The sequence below is a fragment of the Chiloscyllium plagiosum genome, chromosome 7, assembly GCF_004010195.1.
Source record: "Chiloscyllium plagiosum isolate BGI_BamShark_2017 chromosome 7, ASM401019v2, whole genome shotgun sequence".
Taxonomy (NCBI): domain Eukaryota; kingdom Metazoa; phylum Chordata; class Chondrichthyes; order Orectolobiformes; family Hemiscylliidae; genus Chiloscyllium; species Chiloscyllium plagiosum.
Window position 1 is genome coordinate 53,241,552 of NC_057716.1, and position 20,952 is coordinate 53,262,503.

General features: G+C 40.5%; 1 protein-coding gene across 3 annotated transcripts in view; it reads left to right on the forward strand.

Moving 5' to 3' along the window:
• LOC122551600 (myosin light chain kinase, smooth muscle-like) overlaps nt 1–20,952 on the forward strand; it is a 422,603-nt gene that overhangs the window by 163,441 nt on the left and 238,210 nt on the right. For all 3 annotated transcript variants that reach the window (XM_043693744.1, XM_043693745.1, XM_043693743.1), the window contains exons 4-5: nt 10,420–10,627; nt 18,888–18,930. In XM_043693744.1, coding sequence (XP_043549679.1) covers nt 10,420–10,627; nt 18,888–18,930 — 251 coding nt within the window. The remainder of the gene's footprint in view (nt 1–10,419; nt 10,628–18,887; nt 18,931–20,952) is intronic.

Below are 20,952 nucleotides of genomic sequence, written 5' to 3' on the forward strand. Positions count from 1 at the left end.
GAGTTGTACCAGAGGATTGGAAGGAGGCGAATGTTGTTTCTCTTTTCAAGAAGTGGAATAGGGAAATCCCTGGCAATTACAGGCCAGTCAGTCTTACGTCTGTGGTCAGCAAGGTTTTGGAAAGAGTTCTGAGGGATAGGATTTATGACTATTTTGCAAAGCATAGCGTGAATAAAGGCAGTCAGCATGGCTTTGTGAGGGGCAGGTCTTGCCTCACTAATCTTATTGAATTCTTTGAGGTGGTAACAAGACAAGTCGACGAAGGTCGAGCAATGGATGTGGTGTATATAGACTTCAGCAAGGCATTTAATAAGGTTCCCCATGGCAGGCTCATTCATAAAGTCAGGAAGTATGGGAGACAGGGAGATTTGGCTATCTGGATTCAGAATTGGTTAGCTGACAGAAGGCAGAGTGGTTGTAGATGGAAAGTATTCTGCCTGGAGGTCTGTGTTGAGTGGGGTCACACAGGGCTCTGATCATGGGGCTCTACTCTTTGTAGTTTTTATAATTGACTTGATGAGGAGGTTGAGGGGTGCATTGCAAATGACACAAAGGTTTGAGGTGCCGTTGATAGTATCGAGGGCTACTGCAGGCTGCAGCGTGACATAGACAGGATGCAGAGCCTGGCTGAGTAATGGCAAATGGAGTTCAACCTGGATAAATGCAAAGTGATGCATTTTGGAAGTTCGATCACGAATGCTGAATATAGGATTAAAGACATGGTTCTTGGCAGTGTGGAGGAACGGAGGAATCTTGGTGTTCAAGTACATCGATTCCTCAAAGTTGCCACCAAAGTGAGTAGGGTTGTTAAGAAAGCAAGTGGTGTTTTGGCTTTCATTAACAGGGGGATCGAGTTTAAGAGCCGCGAGGCTTTGCTACAGTTCTGCAAGTCCCTGGGGAGACCACACTTGGAATATTGTGTCCAGTTCTGGTTGCCCTACTCTAGGAAAGATACAGAGGCTTTGGAGAGGGTGCAAAGAAGGTTTACCAGCTGCCTGGACTGGAGGGCCTGTCTTACGAAGAGAGGTTGACTAAGCTCCGACTTTTCTCTCTGAAGAGTTGGAGGAAGAGAGGAGACCTGATCGAGGTGTACAAGATAACGAGAGGAATAGATAGAGTCAATAGCCAGAGACTTTTTCCCACGGCAGGATCGGCTGGCATGAGAGGTCATAGTTTTAAGATATTAGGAGAAAGGTACAGAGGAAGGTTCTTTACGCAGAGAGTTGTGAATGCATGGGATGCATTGCCAGTGGTGGTGGTGGTAGAATTATTAGGGACATTTAGCGACTGCTGGACATGTACATGGATAGCAGTGAATTGAAGGGTCCATAGGTTAAGTTATTTTATTTTACATTAGGATTAATCGTGGGCACAACATCATGGGCCAAAGGGCCTGCTCTGTGCTGTACTTTTCTATGTTATATATTGTTCTATGACCTTTTTCATGCTTACTGCCCTATTACTTGTTCTGGAAACAAAACTAATCTCCGCTGACCTCTCCTCTACTTTGACTTTTTCTATAATTTTCTATGCAGCTGAACCCAACTCCCCCACCGCCCTGACCATTTAGTTTAAAACCCTGTCCACAGCCCTGGTTATGGGTTTATGAGGGGTAGAGGTTTTATGAGAGGGTATGGGAGATGGGTAGATGGTATTAGCAGGCATGGATGAGGCATGGGAAGTATGTGGGAATGAGGTCAAATAAGGGGATTGTGAGAGATGAGCTGGAAAGAAGTTTCATGTTGTGATTGGAACCAGGTTGATCTTGTTGATTACCGACTCCTTGGTTAGGGTTGTTAACCTGGACCAATCAGGAAAGCCCTGGTTGACTGATATAACCAGGAGATTTCCACCAACACCCTGGAGTTGTTCAGGGAGAGGGGGGCGCCGCAGGGAGTGGAGTGCATTATTTCCCCCTCCAACTCTATTTTGATTTAGTCCCTGCCCTCCCCTTCACTGTTTGATCACACAGCATTGCCCTTTGATGTGAAGGGCAGTGCTTGTCACTGGACACCCGGGTGTTTTCCTATCTTCCTGGTGGTGGAAATTGAATAAAGATTCGTGCACTTTATGTTCTCACTGTGTCTCACACCTGCACACACACACACCATGGGTACTGGGGAAAAAATTAGTTAGGCGGTAGTGTGGGGGTTAAAAAAGGAGAAAAAAACAGAAAAAAAAGAAGATAAATAAAAAAAGAATATATATATATATGTGTATAAAACCAGGAGATTTACAATCTCCTCAGTTCAGGGGACTGACTCTGCGCTAGCTGCTCACAGTCAATGTACTGTGCACAAGTAAATAAAGGGTGACTTGGTGACAGGATACTGGCCTCTCTGCAGTTACTTTACACTTGTTACTCTTTTATTTTGATGTTTGGTCAGTGCTTGACTTCAAGGCAGGCTTTTCACCTGGCTATCTTGGAAACAGGCTGCCTCCTCAGCTCTTCCCGGGTCACACAGCCCGACTTGAACCAGCCCAATCCCCGCGACCGAAAATAGACAGAGTGGGCTTCCAGTTTTAAAGGTGGGATGTGCCGAGCTGGGAATCCTCCACCTCTGCAAATTGGACCTGGGATCAAAAATCAGGGCATTTGATTTCATAATGATCATTAATCACAAAACTTGTTATTTGTTTGATTAAATAAGTCTTGGATCCATTCTTGGTAACAAGGTTAGGATTTTAATTTGAAATACAAGTCTTCTCTGAAAAGATGAATGGTTATATAAAAGCCTTAACATTACCCAGTAGTATAGCTGGACAAGTTGTGTATAATGAAAGTCATTGTTCAAAAGGTAGCTGTAAATCTTGAAACTCTGTAAAGCATACCTTGACATGTTTTATTTCAAGAGACTAGATTGTATATTCTCTTTAAGCTCAAGTTGCCTCAGATTTTTCATTGAACAACAATTAATGGCTTTTATCCTCAAAACATTCTCCTGGATGTTTTTACGAGCACTCCATTTGATGTGGATCGGCCACTGCTTGAGTATCCTGATGTCTTTGCAAGGCGATTTGTAATCTGGGCAATCTTTTGACTTGTTTTAGTTATAATCCATTCCATTTTATTGAATTATGAATTATGATCCTAAAATGCCAATTTTTTAAATGGCTTATTTGGTGGCCATCGTGATATGGCAATTTCAGGCCTGCAAATTAGTGCAAGGACCATTTCTGTGACTTGTTTTCTGTTTCTGAATTGATGAGCCTCAGTTCACAATGACTGTTTTGACCTTTATCTATCATACTCCTGACGAACCCCATGCCTTTTTGGACTATGAATTAACATCTAATTTTTCATCATTCTTTCCTCCACTAGCTATTATAGGAAAATAGATAACATCCAAGAAGACTTGTAACATAGCATAAACCCTCTATCAGTTATAGGGTATAGAAGGAGCAAAGGGACAGCATTATTTCCTTGATAGTTAAAGGGATGCTTTGCAATATGGTCCTTTCTTTTTCCTTTATTTATTTGTGATGAAGGGTCATGATATTTGGAAACTCGGGATTTAAAGTGAACCAAAACATGTATAGCTTTAAGTTAAATTTGTATTTCTAGATTGCATGTGTTAAGAAGGAAGGGCATTTGTTTCTATATTTGAGGCCAGTGGGATCAAAGGTTATAGGGAGAAAGCAGGATTAAGCTACTGATCGGCTGCGACCGTGATGAATGGTGGAGCAGGCTCGATGGGCTGAATGACCTTCTCCTGCTCCTATCTTTTATGTTTCTGCATTTCAATGTTAATTTTATGAGTTTTATAAGTGATGCCAGATTGTCTCAAGTTTTGCTTATGTACATCTAAATAAGGTCTTTAAAACCTTTGTGGTGAATAATTCAGCACATTAGAAAAAAGGATAGAATAAAAAACAAACTGCTGTTGCCTCGTCTTCCTGACACAGGAAGACAGAATGCTAGATCCATCCAGATGGTCAGGCAGAGTGTGCAGGTTCCTTTCAGAGAGAAGCAGGTCATTCAGAGAGAAAACATATGTAATAGTAGCAGTGCAACTTCGCGATCTCCAAAACAGTCAGAGCAGAAGGCAGTAATCGAGTGACTTAAAAGCAGGGAAAAGCCCCAGAAACAGGAGTTTAAAGAATTTATATTAAGAAATTAGTGAGCTGTGTTATCAGTTTTTAAGTGTCTCAGGAAGAGACAGAACTAAAGAAATAGCATCAAATGAACACATAAATTTGCTAATTACAGCCATTACACACTGAACAAGGAACTTTAAAATCTGGAATAAAAATCTTATCCAATAGTGACCATATAATCATATCAATTGGTATAAGAAAATCTGCGACACCAATTTCCTTTATTTGACGGGAAATTTTGCCAAGCCAGAATGAGCAGATCTGATTGTTTATTTGCATTTTTGTTTTATGAATTGTTACTAAAGTTTATCTTTCCAGCAATGTGGAAAATTGTGCAGGTATGTCCTGTCCACAAAAAAAAGATCAATCAAATACAGTCAGTTACTACCCCATCAATCTACTCTCGATCATTGTGAGGGAAAGAATCAGTGACAATTCTGTCAAATGACACTTGCTCAGTGATAACCTACTGACTGACACTAAGTTTGGGTTCCACCAAGGCCAGTCAGCTCTGAACCTCATTACAGTTTTGACACAAACATGCATCATGATGCTGAACTCTAGAGATGAAATGAGACTGACTGCCATGACATCAAGGGAGATTTCACTGAGTATGGTAATAAAGATCCTTGTAAAGCTTAAGTAAATGAGAATCAGGAAGAACATTTTCTGCAGCTTGGAATCATACCTAGCTTAGGAAGATGGTTATGATTATCAATGATCAATTATCTCAGTCCATGGACATCACTACAGGGGTTCCTATCCCCAACTATCTTCAGCCATTTCATCAATGACCTTCCCTTCATCATAAGGTCAATGTTCAGTGCCATTCGCAATTCCTAAGGTATTGAAACGGTCCATGGCCATTCGGAGCAAAATCTAGACAACATTCAGGCTTGGATTGACAAGTGGCAAATAACCTTCATACTACACAGCTGCTTAAGTTACCATCTTTAAGAAGAGACAATCCAACAATTTCCCAATGGCATGACCATTGCTGAATTCCCTCTCTCAGCACCCTTGGAGTTATCATTAATCAGAAAATGAACTGGACGAGCTATATAAATATTGTTACAAGAGCAGGTCAGAGGTTGTAACTAATGCCCTGCCTCCTCAAACACAGCACTATCTAAAGCGGCACAAGTCTGGATTGTGATGAAACACTGCCCACATTCCAGGAACGAATACATCTCTAGAACAAAGCAACTTATTTGATTGACATTGCATCCACCAACTTCAACATTCATTTCTACTGCCATTGATGTGCATTTACAGCAGTGAGTCTCATGTACAGAATGCACTGCTGTAAATTCCCAAAGCTGCTTCAAGAGCACATTCTAAACTCATGACCTCTACTGTCTAGAAGGACAACAGCAGCAGAAGCATAGCAACGTCATCATGTCAGCATTGTCAATGTGACAACAGAGCTTAAATCAAATGACATGTAAGTTGTTGTGGTTCTGTTCGCCGAGCTGGGAATTTGTGTTGCAGACGTTTCGTCCCCTGTCTAGGTGACATCCTCAGTGCTTGGAAGCCTCCTATGAAGCGCTTCTGTGATGTTTCCTCCGGCATTTATAGTGGTTTGAATCTGCCGCTTCTGGTTGTCAGTTTCAGCTGTCCACTGCAGTGGTCGGTATATTGGGTCCAGATCGATGTGCTGATTGATTGAATCTGATTGAATTGTAGCAGTTCAAAGAGGCAGCTCATGATACCTTCTCCAACACAATTAGTATGGACAGGAAATGCTGTCAGTGATCCCCCTATCCCTCGAAAGAATTTTTAAAATCTGTGAAATAGCTAAAAATAAACTTCCACCAATTTGTAATTTTTGAGAAGATTTGTAGCTTCAGTTGAGATTCAGGTTGTAAGTTTGCTAACTGAGCTGGAAGGTTTGTTCTCAGACGTTTCATCACCATCCTAGGTAACATCATGAGCCTCTAGTGAAGCGCAGGTATTCTGTCTCACTTTCTATTTATGTGTTGTGGTGTGTGATATCATTTCCGTTTCCTTTTCTCAGAGGTTGGTAAATGGGGTCCAAATTGATGTGTTTATTTATGAGTTCCAGTGTGAATGCCAGGCCTCTAGGAATCCCCGTGCATGTCTCTGTTTAGCCTGACCTAGGATAGATGTGTTGTCCCAGTCAAAGTTATGTCTTTCTTCATCTGTGTGTAAGGATACTAGTGATAGTGGGTCATGTGGCTAGTTGGTGGCTAGTTGGTGTTTGTGTAGCCTGGTGGCTAGTTTCCTGCCTGCCTGTCTGATGTAGTGATTTTTACAGTCTTTGCAGTATATTTTGTAAATGAAATTTGTTTTGATGGTTGCTGGTATGGGGACCTGTAGGTTTATCAGTAACTGTTTCAGTGTTTTAGGTTTGTGGGCACCATGATGCCAAGGGGTTGGATTAGTCTGGTGGTCATCTCCGAAATGTCTTTGATGTGTGGTAGTTTAGCTCTGGGCATGTTGTGTCTTCTTGTTTGTGTTTGTTGTTGAAGAATCGGCGGACTGTGTTTATCGGGTACCCGTTCTTCTTGAATACGCTGTACAGGTATTTTTCTTCTGCTGCTTATAGTTCCTGGGTGCTGCAGTGTGTTGTTGCCTGCATGTTTAAATAATGTCCTGATGTAGCTCCGTTTGTGGGTTTTGGGATGATTGCTCCTGTAGTTAAGTATATGGTCTGTGTGTTGCTTTCCTGTCGACATTGGCGTGTAGTTCTCCATTAACTGTTTGTTCCACTGTGACATCTAGGAAGGGGAATCTGTTATTGTTCTCTTCCTCTTTTGTGGAGTTTATGCCAGTAAGGATGATGTTGGTGATATTGTAGGTTTCCTCTAATTTGTTCTGTTTCATGATGACAAAGGTCATAGCGGACCCAAAGCTTGGGTTGGATCGTGGCTGTTTGTTTGAGTCTCTGCATTATTGCTTCTGCTAAGATGCCTGAGACAAACAGGCATTCAAACCAGAAACCCATCAATAAACGCATCGATTTGGACTCTATTTACCAACCTTTGAGAAAAAGAACCAGAAATGATATCACCCAGTGTAAACAGACCAAGACAACATAAATAGAAAGCGGGACAGAAAACCAGCGCTTCACCAGAGGCTCACTGATGATGTTACCTAGCATGGTGACAAAATGTCTGACAACAAACCGTCCAGCTCAGTGAACAAGCCTGCAACCTGTTCTACTGACTTCTTTGGTAAACTGTGAATCTTTGTCATCTAGTCTACTGGAAAATCCTCAGAAACCCGTTCTTGTACCTGCACAATTGTGCTCATCATTGGAGAATTGTAGATGCATAGTAATAATCTCCGAGCCTACCTTAACTGATATATAAAACCTTCAGTAAAAGTTACATGCTGCCTAACTGGATCAAAAACATCAGCACAAACTTTAGCACAGGCTTGAAGAACAGCATCCCACCTTCCTTTTGGGGACCCTCCAGCATCTGAGACTCAATATCGAGTTCAATCACTTTAGAGCCAGCTGCCAACCTTCTATGTTTTTCATTCACCCCAATATTCAGTGCTGTTCTGACATGGCTTGCTTATAGCACAGCGAGCCCATTTTCATCCACTCTCAGACCTATTAGCACATTACAGAATTTGCATTCAGCAGAGACTACCCATTTTCTGTTACTATCAGCTCTCATGATCACTTATTCAGCTTCCCTTCTGTCCTGGCCTGCCATACATAATACCCTGGATTACCTACCCACTTAACCCTTTCATATTTCTCACTGGGCTCCATCTCTACCTATCTGCTTACCCATCTGCAAGATGCCACCAGACTTGCTGAGTTTTGCCAATAATTTCCGTTTTTATTTGGATCAAGAGCAAAGTTGGTTACAACAGCAGAAATCAGAGTACCAGAGACAAGAGCTGATATTTACTACATTGTTAAGACTTTTTCTCCATTCATGCACAGAATGTGGGTGTGACTGTCTAGGCCAGCATTTAGTGCTCACCCTTTATCAACCACAGGGCTAAGAGTCAGCCACATTGCTGTGCATCTGGAGTCATTTGTAGGCCAGACCAGTAAAGAATGGCTATTCCCTTCCCTAAAAGGACATTAGTGAACCAGATAGGTTTTCACCAACAATCAGCAACAGTTTCATGGCTATAATTGGACAACTGTTAATTCCAGATGTTTGTTAAATTCAAATTCCACCACTTGCCATGGTAGGATTTGAACCAAAGCCTCAGAACATTGCCTGGGTCTTTAGATTAAGAGCCTGGCAATAATACCACGAGGTCTTCACCTTCCTTTACACAATTGCATAATTTGTCAGACTGTCACTTACTTCTGATATTGTAAAACAGTTAGAATTGGAATATTTTTGGCTGTCTGTCCTCCCCAGCAAATCCAATATAGCAAACTAGGATTAATTCGGTCTTTGGGATGTTGGAATGTGTTTCACTGTTAGGTTATTAGTGAGAAAGAAGCATGTTTGCTGTTAAAACTGATGTTTGATGTGGGGTGTGCTCGAGTGATGGAATGCCTTAATAATGCTTAAATGTAAATGGTTCAAGATATTATCTTTGGGATTTGCATTCTCCTCTGGGAAATTTGGGATAAAAAGCTTAGTTTCTGATGATTGTACAGATTCTATGTTTGATGAGTTTTCTTATTAGATGACTGCTCGTAGTACAAAATGGTATGTAAAGTTATTAGATGAGATTCCCTACAGTGTGAAAACAGGCCCTTCAGCCCAACAAGTCCACACCAACCCTCTGAAGAGTAACCCACCCAGACCCATTTCCCTTTGACTAATGCACCTAACACTACGGGCAATTTAGCATAGCCAATTCAGCTAACCTGCACATCTTTGGACTGTGGGAGGAAACCGGAGCACCCGGAGGAAACCCATGCAGATACTGGGAGAATGTACAAACTCCACACAGTCACCTGAGGCTGGGATTGAACCTGGGACCCTGGTGCTGTGAGGCAGCACTGCTAACTACTGAGCCACCATGATCTCAACTTATGGTAAAACTGAATAAGTCAGAGCCCAGAGTGATGCTTAACTTGATAGATCACAAGTTTTATTTTTGTTTACATGGTTGTCAGTCACTGAATATTGTTAAGTACAAGAGACTGTCAATGTACTTTTTAATAAGAACGTAAAAGTTTATTAACACAGAAGCAAAACATGGGCTACATTATACTATGCAAAAATTATTTGGACGATCTAATTATATCTATCAGAAAAAAAGACTGAATAGTTTTATTGCAACAACAACCTGGCTGATACTCAAACCTCAGTGAAGGATCACCCTCATGGAACTTTTTTTTAAAAAAACAAATAATTTTTTTTAGTCTCAAATCTTACAATAACTGTTTGTTTACTGGAGATCCTATGTATGGGTTTACAGTTTTCAGGTTTTAGCACCTGTGTTGGGTACTATTTGAAGTCATTTTGTTCAGTCTGTTGAAGGAAAGGAACTATCTGAGTTTTCCTGTTTTGGAAAAATCCTTGTTGTGAATCCAATGTAAAATTTGATTATCTTTCAGAAAAACATCATGAACAATCTTTGATTCTGGATTTTCTTTGGGAGGCTGTCTTTAACAAGATCCTACAGACAAATGCCGATGTTTAGTGATGCCCATCTACACATGGCATGGGGGTGAGAATCAGAACCACATATCTGAGAGGGGGGCAGTTGCAGATGGGGCAGTGACAGGATGTAGTAAATCTATTGGGAAAGTTTGATAAGTCCCCAGGGCCAGACCAGATTTATCCTAGGCTTCTCCAGGAACCGCGAAAGGAGGTTTGTTAAGCCACTGACGAAGATCTTTGCCTCCTCACTCTCCACGGGAGTCGTATCAGAGGATTGGAAGGAGGTGAATGTTGTTCCTCTTTTCAAGAAGGTGAATAGAGAAATCCCTGGCAATTACAGACCAGTCAGTCTTACGTCTGTGGTCAGCAAAGTTTTGGAAAAAGTTCTTAGTGATAGGATTTATGACTATTTGGCAAAGTATAGCGTGATTAAAGGCAGTCAGCATGGCTTTGTGAGGGGCAGATCATGCCTCACAAATCTTATTGAGTTCTTTGAGGAGGTGTCAAGACAGGTCGACGAAGGTCGAGCAGTGGATGTGGTGTATATGGACTTCAGCAAGGCATTTGATAAGGTTCCCCATGGTAGGCTCATTTATAAAGTCAGGAAGTGACTTTACCTTTTTATTTGTACAGTTAACACTTTACATTTATGATTGTAGAACACTAAATGAACAGAAGAATTCATCCCCTGTTGCTCCCCATACTTAAAATAAACGTTTTTGCCACTCATCAGCACAATTAGTAGTAATTCTTTCTCTTTCAGGTGAGGGGACGTCCAGAACCTCATGTTACATGGTACAAGAATGGACAGCTTGTCCCAAAGAATGATCGGTACATTACTGAGCAAAATAAGCGTGGAACCTTCAGCCTAGTCATAAAACAAGTGCAAAAAGATGATGCTGGAAAGTACACATGTGAAACTGCCAATGCTGCTGGAGTTCGCCAAGTCACTGTGGAATTAACAGTACAAGGTATGTCCATATGACTAATGGGGTGGAATAATGATTCTGACTCATTACATAACAATTGAAATGAATTGGAAGATTAATTGTTTGCAAGCTGTTACCTTTTAAATATATTACTGCTAAACAGATTCCCTTGTAAGACATACCTTAATTTCCATTTTAGTTTACTTTATACTGTGGTCGCACAGTGGTTAGCATTGCTGCCTCACAGCGCCAGGGACCCGGGTTTGATTCCAGCCTTGAGTGACTGTGTGTGGAGTTTGCATATTCTCCCGGTGTTGATGTGGATTTCCTCTGGGTACTCTGGTTTCCTCCTATAGTCTAAAGATGTACAGGTTAGGTGGATTGGCCATGGGAAATGCAAGGTTGTGCGAATAGGGTAGGGTGGTCTTTGGAGAGTTGGTGCAGACTCAATGGGCCAAATGGCCTCTATCTACATTGTAGGGATTCTATCATCCTGATAGGAACATTTTCAATTCTGTAGCATTATCTGTAGCATTAAAAACTTAGTATCAAACAAGTACTGTGCCAGTTGTCAAAGTTGTCAGAGGGAATGAGAGTACTCTAATGGCAAAGACAAAATATATGAAAGACAGGAAAAGTGTGATTCGCTCATGTTACTATCTGAAAAAGAACAAATCTGTTCAGTGAAAAGAGTTTTCTCATGTGCCTTTTTAAAAAAATGTGCACCTATCAAAAACCTCAATCTATAAGGGAAAATAAATCACTTTTTTAAAATGTATAGATTAATTTAGCCACAATGGGGAAAATGTATTAATCAACAACTTACGAAGCAATCAAGTTCTTCAAACTTTTTTCCTAAACCTATTTGAGTATCTGAGTTGACTACATAAATCTAAAAGATAAAATGATCACATCATAAACATGTTGGCTGAGAAGTTGAGTCACTTATCACTCCTTTCTTAGAAACCACGTGGTTTCCTAAAGTTCCAGAAAGTTCTACAGGAAGTATTTGCATTTACAAGTAGAACTGCAATGCCACCAGACTGAACGCAGACAAAGTGTTGCATTTTCACTATCGGGACAGGAATCTTGAGTGGGGGCTTGTCTCCATGAAAGTGCATGACTTTTGCTCCAGGGAGGTGTTGGGAATTGAGGAGCATGATTGAGTCAGATCTGCTTCCTCCGGACACAGTTCAGAAGTGGGTGAGTACCAAGGTGGACCGGTCCGAAGGCTCGCCTGGGTTCAATAAGACTCTGGCACAGCTTTATAAATTGCTGTCAAGCACTTTAATCCTTGTCTCTCATCCTTCAGCCATTTCCATGGCACCCCATGTGATCCCATGTCACCTCCATGGACATTCGCATACTATCTCTTACAGGCTGGACCTTCGAAGCCATGTGCTGATTAAATAATTAGCTTCCAACAATCAACAGGGGTATACTCACGTACACTTGCTACTGAATAAACCTCTTATTCATGAAACACAGTCAAAGATTTGAAATCCCATCAAGTGGATGAATTGTTACAAAAGCAGACAAACTTCTCATCATCAATCATGTAAAAGACAGACAGATCTTTTAAGAACCTCTTAAATCTGTCATTCAAAATGTGAACTCAGTATTGTTGCTGAGGTAAGTGGTTTTGGATCTTTTGAAACTCAGCCAAGGTATCTGAATGCACAGGAGTTCCATCTATTAACATGCTCAATTAATCAAAGTGTTGCCTCTCAAACAATATTGCCCTTCAACCCCTCCTCCAATCCACTCCACTCAACCTGCTTCATTTGGAAAAATTCAAATGACCATCTGTGTGCTGGGCCGTAATTTCCATAGGATAGTTAATATATTAAATGGCTGTGTTTGCTATCACTGCATTTGCAAGGTGCTCCCACTGCACACAATTACAGTGCCTGCATCATCACTTTAATAAAATGCTGCTTTGATTGTCCTCATCTTCTACAATTCATTACCATCTCACTTTTTTAAGAAGCAAGTGTTGTCTATTTCCATCGAATCCCTCAGCTTGGGATTTTGATCTGGTTTGAATGCTTGTCGATTGCTGCCTCACTTGAAGTTGAGCTTGCCAGCCCATTCACCTCCCACTCGCTGCTTGTCTCCTCACTGAGGGGTGCAATAAGTGAAGCAAGGAATAGGAGGGTGAGGGATACAACAGGAGGCAGTGGACCAATTGGCGCAGTGAAGAGGACAGCTGGACCAATTGGCGCACAACAATGACATCAGCAACACTGAGGTCCTTTCCAATGTGGATGCACAATTATGACATCAGTAACATTTGTTGTTTCAGTCTATTTGCAGGTGATACCGTGATGTTGAGAATAGTAATGATAGCACCTACTTCAATGAAAGTTCATTGTTATGATCTTTAGTATGTGTTCCTCTTGTAACTAGCACTTTTATGGATATTTTTAATGTTAAAGGCGATACTCTGCAACACACAGTAGCTGCTACACTATACAAAGACTAGTACCTAGAAAGTGCATAATTTACACAAAGTATTCAAAATAATTTCAATGTACATTCAAACAATCCACGCTGACTTTATGGTCAGACCAACTCAAGTTTGGCTTATTTGAAGTAGTGCTTCTCCAACAACATAGGTAACACGTTGTCCCCAGTTGATATAGTACTTTCAGAAAGTATTGTCTACCTCTGCATGACTAAGCAGGCAATCGAATAAATCTTATTGCTGAATGGGCATTGATCAATATCAAAAGCCTTTTGTTTCAGAAGGTGTGAAACTGCTATTGATGATTGTGAGGCTTTCAGTTTTCAGAGTCACACATACTAAATTGCAGCATTCAAAAAATGAGTCCAAAATCCTGAAATCCAATGTAATGGAAATAAATATTTAACCCCCATGAGGTAATTGACTAAGTCAAAGGCCATTCCTCACAACTGTTATTCAGGTAATGTCCTTTCATTTGAGATTTTCTTTGTTGTAGCTATTTGTCAGTGTTTGTGAGTTTTGTAGTTTGGCATATATCGTTTCATTTGGAATCAAATGAATTGCTATTAAAACCATATGTCTAGCATTCAGCCAGTCTTCATGCCTTACACTAATTACTGATCTATTACATAGAGGCTGAATTGATAGATGGCATTAGTAGGTTAGTGATAAAGATGAATTTCAGACCTACACTTACAGCAATTCCCTCTAGATAATGAACAGACATGATAGTGCATAGTAGTCCAGGGTGTCTCCCATTAGGAATATGTGACCAGGATCACTGAACATTGGAAAATTTTCAGGTATTTTCACTTCATGGAATGAATGCTGAATGCCCAGAACCTGCCTGTAAAAAAGCATATGAACAATATGCCATTGTGTATTTGGAAATCAAGCAGTTTGTAGTGAGGCAGATATACTCTCTGAATTGCAAATCAGCATAATTTCCCTGACAATTTGTCTGCACATTCATTAGCATCACAAAAACAGCACTTCACATTTAATTCTTCTGTCAGTTTCACAGTGTTGCTGTATTTGAACATTATTTCTTATTAAAATCCCAACCAAAAGTTAGGTCTAACAATTAAAAGTGTAATTATCCCTTACACAACAAAATTATTGTTAATGGCTGCTATCCAACCTGTCTGCCCCAGAAGGTGAATAATTTAATGCAGTTTCATTGCTTCAAAAGTAAATCATTGGAGATTTTAATGAATGCCATTTGTTTTCCTTGCTGCCTGCCTGTTTTCTCTATCCCTCTTAATTTCATCATTGTTCATTTCCTGCCCTCCTTTCTATTATACTTGAATTGACTCTAGTTCCCTACATTTTTATGTTTCCACTGTTTATTCTTCAATCTTTTATCATTGATTAATTAGATGCAATATTGAGGCAAATTCTTTCACAGAATGTATATGTCTCTGGCTAGGTCAGCATTTATTACCTATCCTTAAGTACTCTTTGGAAAGTATGAGTCCAGTTCCCCTGAATCAACTATTAAGTCCAGGATTTCAAGCTTTCATTGAGTCCAAACTAGTTCATCATCCAGATTACAAGTGTCATCTGTGCCAAGGTTGAACAAGGTGACAGATTTATAATTAGTTGGACATCGCAGGCTGAAAGAGGCTATTGGGTTTTACCACAAATTGCTGGATTGTCCCAGCAGCAGGACTTTATTGGCTGCACCCATGTGGCCATCAGCGCGCACAGTGAATGGCCAGTGAGATCCATCAACAGAAAGGACTTGCACTGCCTCAGTGTACAGCTGGTCTGCAGCCTACAACAAGACTTTTCTCCACATGCAAAGGGGCCTTCTCATGGGACCTGCCATGTTCCTTGCAGAAGCTGCCTCAGACCTTCACTCCAGCTCCCTCGGAGCATGGGTGGTTCCTAAGGGAAAAGCGAAGGCCCTCAAAGACAAATCAGCTAATCCCTCTATATGGCCCCCAGACAGAGATTCAAAGGCAGTACATTCAATGCCATCCACTTGGCAGGGTAACTATTGAGAGGACTTCAGTCTTCTGAAGATGTGATTTGGTTTGTGGACTGGCCAAGTGGTACCTTTAAGTGTCCTCCTACAAGGGCCTCTGTAATTATGATGAATGTCTGTGCATTCTATAACACGGTTGCCTGGAGAGATGTAGTCCTTATGGACAGTGAGGCTCTGGAAAGGGGCAGCTTAGCAAGGAAGGATCAGAGGAACATAGAGTTGTCTCTGTTGCTTGATGAGCTGGTCATCTCCTGTCATCCTCTGGAAAGAGAGCTTCCCTCCTGTCTGTTATTACCACCGGCATTCTGACACAGCATCAAAATTATGTCTATGTTGCCCTGTATGCTAAGCCTCCAGTTCTTATATTTTATTTCACTTCATATTGGTGTAGTGGAAGGCTTTGCTGCCAACCACAGATCTCTAGGACACCAATCTCAATGGTGGCTGCCATGCAGTATCTAACTGAATCTGACACTTCATCAGACCCATCTGTGTTCCTACATCCACTGACTCTAAGTGAACAACAAACTGTTCATCATTTAAGTTATGGGTTCAGACTACCAAAAGTGTGAACTTCAGTTAGTTTCTCACTGGAGTTGAGTTTCTAATCAGAATCCATCCCAGCTCGTATTACATCACCATCATGGGGGAAATCCAACCCTTGGTGTTAGACATGGCATATGATGTAGGGTGTTTCAAAATGGTGAAAAAAAGTAAGTATCATGGAAATTTGATATTTCAGATTCAGGGGGACTGTGGCAGTAGGTTGAAGCTGCTCATAAGTGGGCGGCACGGTGGCACAGTGGTTAGCACTGCTGCCTCAGAGCGCCAGAGACCCGGGTTCAATTCCTGCCTCAGGCAACTGTGTGTGTTGCGTTTGCACATTCTCCCCGTGTCTGCGTGGGTTTCCTTCAGGTGCTCTGGTTTCCTCCCACAAACACAAAAATGTGCAGATTAGGTGAATTGGCCATGCTAAATTGCCCGTAGTGTTAGGTGAAGGGGTAAATGTAGAGGAATGGGTCTGGCTGGGTTGCTCTTTGGAGGGTCGGTGTGGACTTGCTGGGCCTAAGGGCCTGTTTCCACACTGGAATAATCTAAATAAGTGTACTTTCAGCTGATGTTAAAGGACCAAAGGGCCTGTTTCCACACAGTAGGACTTCTAATTATAGGGCGGCACGGTGACTCAGTGGTTAGCACTGCTGCCTCACAGCACCAGAGTCCCAGGCTCGATTCCAGCCTCGGGTAGCTATCTGTGTTGAGTTTGCACATTCTCCCCGTGTCTGCGTGGGTTTCCTCCCACAGTCACAAAGATGTGCAGGTCAGGTGAATTGGCCATGCTAAATTGCCCATAGTGTTAGGTGCATTAGTCAGAGGGAAATGGGTCTGGGTGGGTTACTCTTCGGAGGGTCGGTGTGGACTGGTTAGGCCGAGGGCCTGTTTCCACACTGTAGGGAATTGAATCTAATCTAATCTAATCCAAAAAAAACTGTGATGTGAGCAGCAATTTTAAATGCAGAGTAATTACATGCAGGGCTTTCTGTTGACAGTGAAGTAAAATGAATTTAACAATAGGTACAATGACTAGCTTAATTGATAAACTAATGAATCCAGGTCTTTGAACTGATCAGTTATACTTACGGAAACATGTCTAATCAATTTTTTTAAATATAAAAATACATTTAACATTCATAAATGCATTGTAAAATATATTATGTATTTTAAATGAATGATTTGAAAAGTCAATTACTATTTTATAAATACGACAGCACCCTTTTAAACATTAAAGAGAACACCAGTGGCAGATTGGAGCTTTGATCACAACAGCACCTCAGTGATGTCATGGACATAATTTTCAAAATGTCTGTTGTTAATATCATCAGTTTTGTGGGGTGCGTGCATTCTGACTGGGAGAAAATTATAAACTCAGTGTGGGTGAGCACTGCAAAGAATGGATAGATTGAAACTGAATAGGATGATGCTTTTGCTTTCCATAAATGCATTAAGCATTATATCCTCCATTCCATCACAATGCATGACATAAATAGAAAAAATGGATCCTAAAAATACATTTGAAGTGTATTAATTAACATAACTTGACATAGGTTGATTAGTTTTCTATTAATTATGTCTTCAAAAAATTTTAACTATCATTATAACATTTACAAGTGTCACTGTACTTGTGTTATCACGCACTTAACCTTTGTGCTGTTCTCCTCTTCAGGCAATCACCTCACAAGGTCCGTGCTCTGGCTTTCTATCTGCTTTAGTAGTGCCCTCTACTGGATTAATAACATTGAATCAGTTACTAAAAATTTGGAAACAGGAAGACAGATGCAGAGAGCTTGGTGGGAAGAACAGTATCAGTATCTGTAAGCCTGACTGAAGCTTTGAATGTTAACAGTCCTCATCTAACATTTTGCAGGAATCACCAGGTAGCCATTAAAATGGGATGCCCCTGATAAATTGACTTACCCCATTTCAAGCCAAAACATCTGCTTTGCCTAGCTTAGTTCAGTTCTGCAATTTGCCATTTTTCTCTTTAATTCACTTTCTGCCTTCTGTTTTTCTTGTATCTTGTTAATCTTTAGCTTCCTCATGGTTGTGGTTAACTTTTTCATTAATTTCAGATTTTTCATCATTTTTCTGCTTTTAGTTTCTTACCCTGTCTGTTTATGTTTTTAAGTGTTCATTTTCACTTAATCTACTTTAATTGAGTTAATAATGTCCATGTCACATTTTGAGGATATTGTAATATTTCTATTTTACACTGTATTTCTGCTGTACTATCGATGTGCAAAACGATTGTTCTTATTTTGTTTGGAAGTGCAAGAGCACTTAGTTAAATAGCATTTAACTATTGTCTTAGCTGGGAACTGATACTTTTAAAATATTGAAGTGAAATGGTATAAATATAGGTTTTATATCTGTCCTTTCTTCATATGATTGCTTTAGATTGTTTGGCACAATTTTGAATCAGGCTGTCTGCTGACCCAGATTCTGTGATTATGATTCCCCACATTCATTTCAGATAGCTGAATTTGATACTGAAGAAGCTGTTAATGACTGTGCCTGACAAGATGTCATCAGGGTCCCCTGTATATTGATTGCTTTGATTATTTCTCCTTCCATGTCGCAGATGTGATTGGCCTGTTTCTGAGGAAACATCCATTTTTTATGGCTAGTCAGGCATTCACATATCTTGGTAGTGTCATTGGATCCATTCTCCATGTTTCAATTGGAAACATAGATCTCTGCCTCTATTAATATTTTGTCAAATTAATCTGTTCATCTCTGTCTATGCTAATGGGTGAGTGAAAGCAGAACACATTTCATGTAGCTTGAACTACCTGATATCCTGTCCCTTTGGTCTTGTTCTTAAAACTGCTTCAGACAAGCTAACTCTACATGGATAACTTAACAACAATAATAGTGAAGAAAAACTAAATTTCTGAGATGTAATAATAGTTACATTATATTCTTTATATTCTTCTTGTTTTCCTTATCACCGCCTAAAAGTCTTCAATGCTTATTTGACATGGGAATGATTTAGTCAAGAGTGTGGTACTGCAATGATTTATACCTGATTCTTTGCAACAGGTCACGCTGTACTGGGCAATCCAAAATTAATATTTAAATGAAACAATTATTCTTCAATTCTCCCATCAACTGAGAGCAGAATTGTAGTGTTGAACAATTGTATATTAGCCATGCCTCAGTATACTTAACTTGTTATAACATGAGTTAGAATCGGCAGTTCATTGTGTGTTACACTGAACAGATAAGTGCTCCAGAAACTTGACTAAAGCAAATATGACTTTACTGAATTGTGTTTTTTTATATTACAGAGGATCCTGAAAAGAAATATGGATGGCCTTCCAATGCTTCCAGGTATATACTTATTTAACAATGTCAATTAATTGTGTGCAGTAAGGATGGAAATCAAAGTTTGGAAATTGATCTTGACCCTATATTCTCAGTAAGAATTGTGTGGTTGGATGCTCAAATCCACAGGGCATTTATCACCAAAAGCTGACAAACTAGGAATGCTACCTATATTACTGAGCAAGTGGTGTGGATATTATGAGTTTACCTCTGTTACCAGGTGCTATAGTTTGACAAAGTACTCTTTTACAGTACACCACTCAACTCTTTATGTTATGTTTTATCTCTTTTTTTCCCCAATCATTTAATCCTTTCAATGTCACAGCTATAGTTACAATTTACAAGATTCGTCTTGATGAAGGCAGCAATTCAGTATCTCATCTATTGAGAATGAGTCGAAAGATCCAACAGTTCAACTCAGGCCATTCTAAAGAGGTTCCAGGGCCACAGCAATTACTGTATTACTGTATTCAATGCAATGAATACTCTGTGATGAAAACAATTCTTTATTTCAGTTATAAATTTGTCTTTCTTAAAAATTGAAGCAATGTAATTTATAGTGGTCTTCCAGATTTACCTTTCACGTTTTATTTATAGACATATATAAGATTGCTGAATCAGACGTTAAATTATAAGACAAAGAAAACAATTCTTTGCTTCAATGATACATTGTCTTTTTTTACAAAAATGAAGCCATGTAATCTATAGTGGCCTTCCAATTTACTTTTTAAATATTATTTATTGTCATGTATAATATTACTGCATTGGACATTTACTTTTAAGACTGAAAAACCCAAGCTTTTCTAGATTTTCCTTGTAATAGAAATCTCTAAACCTGAGATTTCACCAGTGATATAAGTAAAATAAGAGATGAGGTCCTGAAAGAATTTAGGGAGCTAGGAGAGAAGTTAAACAGGAGGACCTCAAAGGTAGTGATCTCAGGATTGCTACCAGTGCCACGTGATGGCCAGGGTAGAAATAGGCAGGATGAACACGTGGCTTGAGGGATGGTGTAGGAGGGAGGGGTTCCGATTTATGGGACATTGGGACAAGTTCTGGGGAAGGTGGGACTATTCCAAATTGGATGATCTACACCTGAACCAAACTGGAACTAATGGTCTTGGAGGAGGTTTTGCTACTGCGGTTGGGAGGGTTTAAACTAATGCGGCGGGGGCTGGGAACCAGAAGAGAAGACTAGTAGATAGTGAGATGGAAACTAGGAACACGATCATCAAATTAGCATTACCAAGGGGAACAGTAGGCAAAGAGCAGAAGAATGCAAAGGAACTGATGGTCTGAAGTGCATATGCTTTAACGCAAGGAGTATAGTGAGTAAAGCAGACAAACGTAGGACTTGGATTGGTGCCTAGGAGTATGACGTTGTTGTGGTTCTGTTCGGCGGGTTGGGAATTTGTGTTGCAGACGTTTCGTCCCCTGTCTGGGTGACATCCTCAGTGCTTGGGAGCCTCCTGTGAAGCGCTTCTGTGATGTTTCCTCCGGCATTTATAGTGATTTGTCTCTGCCGCTTCCAGTTGTCAGTTCCAGCTGTCCGCTGCAGTGGCCGGTATATTGGGTCCAGCTCGATGTGTTGTTGATAGAAGCTGTGGATGAGCGCCATGCCTCTAGGAATTCCATGGCTGTTCTCTGTTTGGCTTGTCCTATAATAGTAGTGTTGTCCCAGTCGACCTCATGTTGCTTGTCATCCACGTGTGTGGCTACCAAGGATAGCTGGTCGTGTCGTTTCAGGGCTAGTTGGTGTTCATGGATATGGATCGTTAGCTGTCTTCCTGTTTGTCCTATGTACTGTTTTGTGCAGTCCTTGCATGGAATTTTGTACACTACATTGGTTTTGCTCATGCTGGGTATCGGGTCCTTCGTTCTGGTGAGTTGTTGTCTGAGAGTGGCTGTTGGTTTGTGTGCTGTTATGAGTCCTAGTGGTCGTAGTAGTCTGGCTGTCAGTTCAGAGATGTTCTTGATGTATGGTAGTGTGGCTAGTCCTTTGGGTTGCGGCATGTCCTCATTCCGTTG